This window comes from Mandrillus leucophaeus, unplaced genomic scaffold, assembly GCF_000951045.1.
Source record: "Mandrillus leucophaeus isolate KB7577 unplaced genomic scaffold, Mleu.le_1.0 Scaffold139, whole genome shotgun sequence".
Classification (NCBI taxonomy): domain Eukaryota; kingdom Metazoa; phylum Chordata; class Mammalia; order Primates; family Cercopithecidae; genus Mandrillus; species Mandrillus leucophaeus.
In genome coordinates, this window is record NW_012101354.1 from 1,626,946 (window position 1) to 1,633,154 (window position 6,209).

At 55.1% G+C, this 6,209-nt stretch overlaps 1 protein-coding gene across 1 annotated transcript in view; it reads right to left on the reverse strand.

Annotated features, from left to right (window-relative positions):
* The window catches only part of ANXA9 (annexin A9), a 15,097-nt gene extending 9,718 nt beyond the window's left edge, over positions 1–5,379 (reverse strand). Inside the window, exons 1-9 of the mRNA XM_011973569.1 lie at positions 5,023–5,379; positions 4,804–4,914; positions 4,197–4,290; positions 3,943–4,039; positions 3,328–3,422; positions 3,003–3,116; positions 2,723–2,813; positions 955–1,034; positions 709–768 (exon numbers count right to left, since the gene is read on the reverse strand). Coding sequence (XP_011828959.1) covers positions 709–768; positions 955–1,034; positions 2,723–2,813; positions 3,003–3,116; positions 3,328–3,422; positions 3,943–4,039; positions 4,197–4,271 — 612 coding nt within the window. The 5' untranslated portion in view covers positions 4,272–4,290; positions 4,804–4,914; positions 5,023–5,379. The remainder of the gene's footprint in view (positions 1–708; positions 769–954; positions 1,035–2,722; positions 2,814–3,002; positions 3,117–3,327; positions 3,423–3,942; positions 4,040–4,196; positions 4,291–4,803; positions 4,915–5,022) is intronic.
* Positions 5,380–6,209: the final 830 nt, after the last annotated feature.

A 6,209-nucleotide genomic window follows, 5' to 3' on the forward strand; every position in this document is an offset into this window, starting at 1 on the left:
GAGAGAGAGAGAGAGAGAGAGAGACACAGAGAGAGATGGGGTCTCTCTCTGTCACCCAAGCTGGAGTGCAGTGGCATGACCAGGGCTCACCTCAGCCTCAACTTCCCAGGCTCAAGCGATCCTCCCACCTCAGCCTCCTAGCTAGCTAGAACTACAGGTGCAGCTAATTTTTAAAAATATCTTGTGGAGACAGAGTCTCACTATGTTGCCTAGGCTGGTCTTGGACTCCTGGGCTCAAATGATCCTCCTGTTCAGGCTCCCAAAGTGCTGGGATTACAGGTATAAGCCACCATGCTTGGCCTACTAGTTGTTTTTATTTATTTTATGTTTTTTAAGAAAGAAATAGGGCTAAGAGAGGGCTCTGCCCTTATAGCCTCATAGCTGTGTTCACTGATTTGGAAAAATCCTGGTACCCAAGGATTAAATAATCCCCAAAAGGTCTGAGGAGGCTTTGTGCCCCCAAATGCTCATGAGAGAAGAATCTGTCGGTTGATGAGTTCAGGAGTCAGAGGCTAGATGAGTGAAAAGGCTTCAGCTATGACGCTACCTGACACCTCCTGCCCCTACCACATAACTGAGAACTCCCTCTCCAAGGCAAGGATGGGTTTGCAGGACAAATGGACACGTAGGTCATCGGCTCTAAGATACGGTGGAGGAAGGCATCTTACGTGCAAGGCGGCTGTGTACACTCCTAAACCCCCTGCTCACCCGGACATCTTGTTCTGCCAGATTATAGTCAATGATTCCAGAGTAGCTGTCACGGCCCCCCTAGGAGGAGAAACTGTTCTTAGAGGGCTCTTCGAAGGGCACCTTTTTATCTCCAGACCAACAAGCAAAGCCTGGTCTCCCCTAAAGTCCTCTCTTGTCCATTATAGGACAGCAATGCTCCCTGCTCCAGCGTGTCACCTTGCCTGGTGAATGTGACTCCCTTCCTTGCAGGTCAGTCCTCCTCACCTTGACCAGGGCCAGGAGCAGGTCCTGCAAGATGCCATTGGTCTCAGACGTGATGTCATCCACAGCCTCCACCTGGAAATCTGGGGTGGGGTGAGGAGCTCTCTGAATCTTCCTGAGTTTCCCTAGTGTAGGTATCCCCAGGACCTGCCAAATGCCTGACCCGCTATGCCCTGCTAGCCCTGCTAGCCCCTGCTTGGAGTAGCTTGATGGCTGCTAGCTCCCAGGATGTAAGGCACAAGTACCATCACGGCCACTCTAAAAACATCTCTAAGTTGTGAGGCGTGCGGTGGCTTCATCACCAAGCACCAACCTGCTGGGTAGGACGCAATCATTATCAGAGTTGGGGCCAGGCAGTGAAGAAGAGCTAGGGAAACCTGTATTATAACACAAGATGGCTAGGACCTGGCACCCTTGTTGGAGGTAAGGAAAAATGATATGAGAGGTGGGCTATGAGGAAGGAAAAGAGCAGGAAAGGGAGAAATGGAAGGAGACAAGAGAAACGGATGCAAGAAGGAAGGAAGGTAGGAGAGGGATTAAGAACATAGGCCACAGCCGGGGCGGTGGCTCATGCCTGTAATCCCAGCACTTTCAGAGGCTGAGGCAGGAGATGGCTTAAGCCCAGAAGTTTGAGACCAGCCTCGACAACACAACGAAACCCCATCTATACAAAAAATACAAAAATTAACTGGGCATGGTGGTGGCACCCCTGTAGTCCCAGCTACTTAGGAGGCTGAGGTGGAAGGATTGATTGAGCCCAGGAAGGTCAAGGCTGCAGTGAGCCATGATCACATCACTGTACAGCCTAGGCTATAGGGCAAGACCTTGTCTCAAAAGAAGAACAAAGGCCGAGATTAGACATCAAAGGAAAATTGGGGAAAGCAAGAAAAAGCGGTGGGAGTAGGGGAAGGGGTGGTGAGATGAGGATGGGAAAAAGCCACAAATTAGTGGGTGAGACATTTGTAGCCAAGCAAGGCCAGCCATCAGGGGCATGAAAGGTGACACCCATGACTCAGAGGGCAGGTTCCCACCTTTCCCTTAGGCTGCAGCACGGCTGGGTTCAGCTTGGAATGTGGTGTGATGGCAGGGACCGGCAAGGGGCTGGGAAGGTGACACGAGTACCTTTGAGACTGTCACTTTGGAATCTGCCTTGGAGCTCCAGATTAAGATGGTTGATCATTGCTTCTCTCTCTTTGTGTGTGTGTGTGTGTGTGTGTGAGAGAGAGAGAGAGAGAGAGAGAGAGAGAGAGAGAGAGAGAGAGAGAGAGAGAGAGAGAGAGATGCTCTCACTCCTGTCACCCAGGCTGGCATGCAGTGCCAGTAGCATGATCTCAGCTCACTGCAGCCTCAACTTTCCGAGCTCGGGTGATCCTCCCACCTCAACCTCCTGAGTAGCTGGGACCACAGGTGTGCACCACCGTGACCAGCTAGTTTTTTTGAATTTTTAGCACAGATGGGGTTTTCCTATGTTGCCTGTGACTGGTCTTGAACTCCTGGGCTCAAGCGACAAACCCACCTCCGCTGCCCAAAGTGTTGGGATGATAGGCATGAATCACCATGCCTGGCCTGCTTCTCTTTTTTTAATGATCACATCTGGCTCTCTCCCCTGCGGAGACTGAGGCACTGGTGGGGGAAAGAGGAAAGACCCCAAGGGAATAGAACTTAGGCAGCCAGGTTGCCAGATAGCTCACCTATGGGGAGTACAGGAGAGGAGCGGACTGTCCTACAGCCCCTTCTCCGGCACCTGGGACCCCTCCCTCCATATTCTTACCGTGTTTGTAGGCTGCCAGGCACTCCTGCAGCCGGGGTGGGGTTCGAGTGGCAAGAATTTCAATGGCCACATCCACCGCAGAATCTGAGGCCTACAAGAAATTGGGAGTCTACTCTCAGACTGGCCATGTCATTAGGATGGCAGACAGTGGCAGACATCGGCTGCTTCTCCTTCTAAGGAACAATATGGGACGACGAGAAGGGGGATCCCATCTTGCAAAAGCAAGGCTGACAGCCTTCTCCCTTCCCCAGAGACCCCAGCAAGTCTGCCCTCCTGCTACCTTCAGGGCTGTCCTCAATTCCTGGGCGTCAAACCGGGCTGCGGGCTGCAGCAGAGCCATCACGATCCTCTCCAGGTTGCCAGAAAGGGCTGCCCGTAGGGACTTCAGCAGGTCCTACAAGAAATGGTCCCCACAGCAGAGGCACAGGGGTGAGGGGAAGGGCTCCAGAAGCATGGGAAGGTTTGGGAAGATTTGGCTGGTTTTCATCTCAGGCCCTGTTTAGCCAGGAAGCAGGGGCTGGCCTCAGTGGCTGTTGCTGTCTCTCGAGTCCTCCAGGGGGCTTCTCACCCCAGTCCACTGCTGTGGGAGGTCAGCATGGCCTTACCTGTTGCGTGCGCTCCTGGAAGGCACGTGAGATGAGCTGCCTTTGCTCTCTGCTCCGGTTGGTCAGCACATCCACAATGGCACTGCGGTCCACGCCTGAACCGAGATGAGGGCTGTGCTGTGAGCAGGGTCTTTACATAGTGGGATGCCCCTACTCCAGGAGAGGGCTAGGAAGGAAAGGAGCAGGGGCTATATCACCCCCACTTCCATTTTATCTCAAAAGAAGTTGCAAATAAATTGTCAAAACAGCATGCAAATCCGACCCAGACCAAGGCAAAGGTGGCCTGGTGTGGTGGTAAAAAAAATAGGATTTGCAGGGATCGGCTGACCTAGATGAGAATACCACCTCTGTCATTATGAGCTGAGTGACTTTGGGCAAGCCTCTTAATCTCCCTGAGCCCCAGTTTCCTCATCTGGAAAATGGAAATAATAAGCCTTGCCTCACAGGGGTGTTGTGAGAACGGGTTTGACACACCTACTGTGGTGCCTGACATACAAGAATGAAGGCGTTCCACAAACGTTTCTCCAACATCACTAGTTCCTCCTTCCTGGCTCCTCCTTGGTCTACAGATTGGCTCTAAAAGGCAGCCTCCAGTGCAGGGGGAAAGGGGCTCACCTTGGCCAGTAATGGCCCTCAGTAGCCTCTGCGCATCCTTGTCCACGCTGAAGTTCAGGAAGGTCCTGAGGGTGCCCAGGGTCCCCCACGCTGCAGTCTGTGGGAGCACGAGGTGGTCAGCAAGGGCCACGGCCAGGCTGCCTACCCCACCTCAGCATAACCTCAGGGCCTATCCCCCACTTTCCTGCCTCCCATCCTCTCACAGCCCGAGCTGAGATATTAAAAGTGATCTCTGAAATCCCAACAGCCCCTACCTTGCTGGCCAGGCCCAAGTGGCTGAGGATCTCCTGGGTGAGGGACGGTCCCATCTTCCCACCACTCGCAGACATGGTGCTACTGCTGGCTGCCCTGGGGAAGGAAACAGGAGCCCACAGAGCTGAATTTCCTGGCCCTCCAGGGACTCCTTATGACCCCCCAAGACCCTGGAGCCTGGGTTCCAGTCGCCTGTTCCTATCCTTGCTGCAGAAAAAAAGATCAACCTGCTTAGGGTTGGAGCCAGAACTGGAGCTGAAATGGTGAGGTAAGAGGGGAGCCCCCACCTTCCCCACCTCTCCCCACTCCTTTAGGAAGTGGGGATTGATGCGGGATGCTCCTGGACCAGGCGCCAACCCTCCCTGATGCCAGGGTCAGCCCCGAGGCTCCTCAGGCCTTGGTCCGGGGTAGATGCCCCCCTTCTGAGGTCTATGGCCCTCCTTCCGGGGCCTGGCTGGGGTCTCCTGGGGCAGTGCAGGGGAGCTGAGGTGAGGTGGCAGGATTAAGCACGCAGAGTGGGAGACAACTCCAAACAGCATCTCCCCCACCTGCAGCCCCAACTAACAAGCAACCCTCAATCCCTCAATTCCCGCCTATACAGCTGCCTACCTGCTCGGCTGGGCTGCCACTCACCCTAGGAGCCACAGGTGGGAATCTCTAGGTCAGCAGGTGCAATCTCTTAGCTGATGTGAGCAAGGGTTCTCGCAAGTACATGGATGCCTGGACAGGAGAGGAGGCACTCTCATGTTGGAAAAGGAAAACTCATTTCTCCCTCCCCCAAGCAATCAACAAGTTCTCCCGGCATGGGGCCGAAGGCCCAGTACTTACTCAGAGGTGCAGAGGCGGGGTGGGTGTCGTCCTTGTGGCCTGGTAGCTCGCCTGTGTGAGCACCGGCTCTGGTGTGGCCTGGTAGAGGAAAAGGGGCGGGGATGCAGCCTAGGCTGAACAGCCAGTCAGATGACCTCTCTTAGGGACCAACCCAGCAGTTGTCTGACTCTGGCCCCTCCCAGACTTGGGAGAGGACCGGGCTGTACAGAGTCCCACATGCAGACACCTTCCTGCCCAGCATCTCTTCTCCCAGGAACTGGGCCTCAACCCATGTGAGTGAACTCCACTCAGCCTCTCAGCGGCCCAGCCTCAAACACAGGAGGCTTTATGCACTGCCTCCCCTGTGGGTCCAGGTGGGACCACAGAGGCCTAGTCTCAAAGTCCAGCTTCTGACCTGGCTCTGCCTCTGGCTCCAGCTCCCTGGGGGGCAGGTCAGACAGGCTGCAGGCTGATTTCAAGGCTGATAGGGAAAAACCTGTTGGGGCACATACCAGCAGGGCACCCCAGCCTGCACCCCAGAGGGGGTCCCAGCCCAGAAACTCCCTTGACTGCTACTTTATTAGAGCCAGCTGGCCTAGGTGGAGAGTGCCCAGGGACTGTTTATATCTGTGGAGAAGGAAGGGCACAAGTATTTGGGGGTGGAAGCTGATGAAGAGTCAAGAGAGAAAAATGCAAAGGGTGTTACCTTCAGAGGGAAGCTCTATGCTCCCAAAAGGCAACAGAGAGATCGGGGAGGCTCCCTCGCCTGGTTTCTTAGACCCCTTCTGTTGCCTTTTGGCAGCCTGGGCCCCGTGGCTGTTTTAGCTGCAGGTGATGCAACCCAGCAGCTGGGCTTGAGGCTGTCCCTGCACAGAGCAGCAGGTGAGCAGCCCTGCAGAGCCCCCGCCCCGCCCCACCATGCAGCAGCTGCTCCAGCCTCACAGCTGGGTCCCTCGGGTCTAAATACAGCCTCTTTCCTGCCTCCCCCGAGAGCCTGGGTAGGGGCAGGGCACTGAAGCTAGAGCCCTGCCTCCACTCCTCTGCCTCTCTCCCAACCCAGGAAGGCCTTCACTGGGATTCCTACATCCCCGGAGGAGGGACCTGCAGTGGCTCCACCACCCGGACGAGATCAGGCCGGAGGACACGGCATGAAGGGATATTTCTGTGGTGGTAATCACTGCTCCTCACTTTTCTCTCCTGTTAAAGTG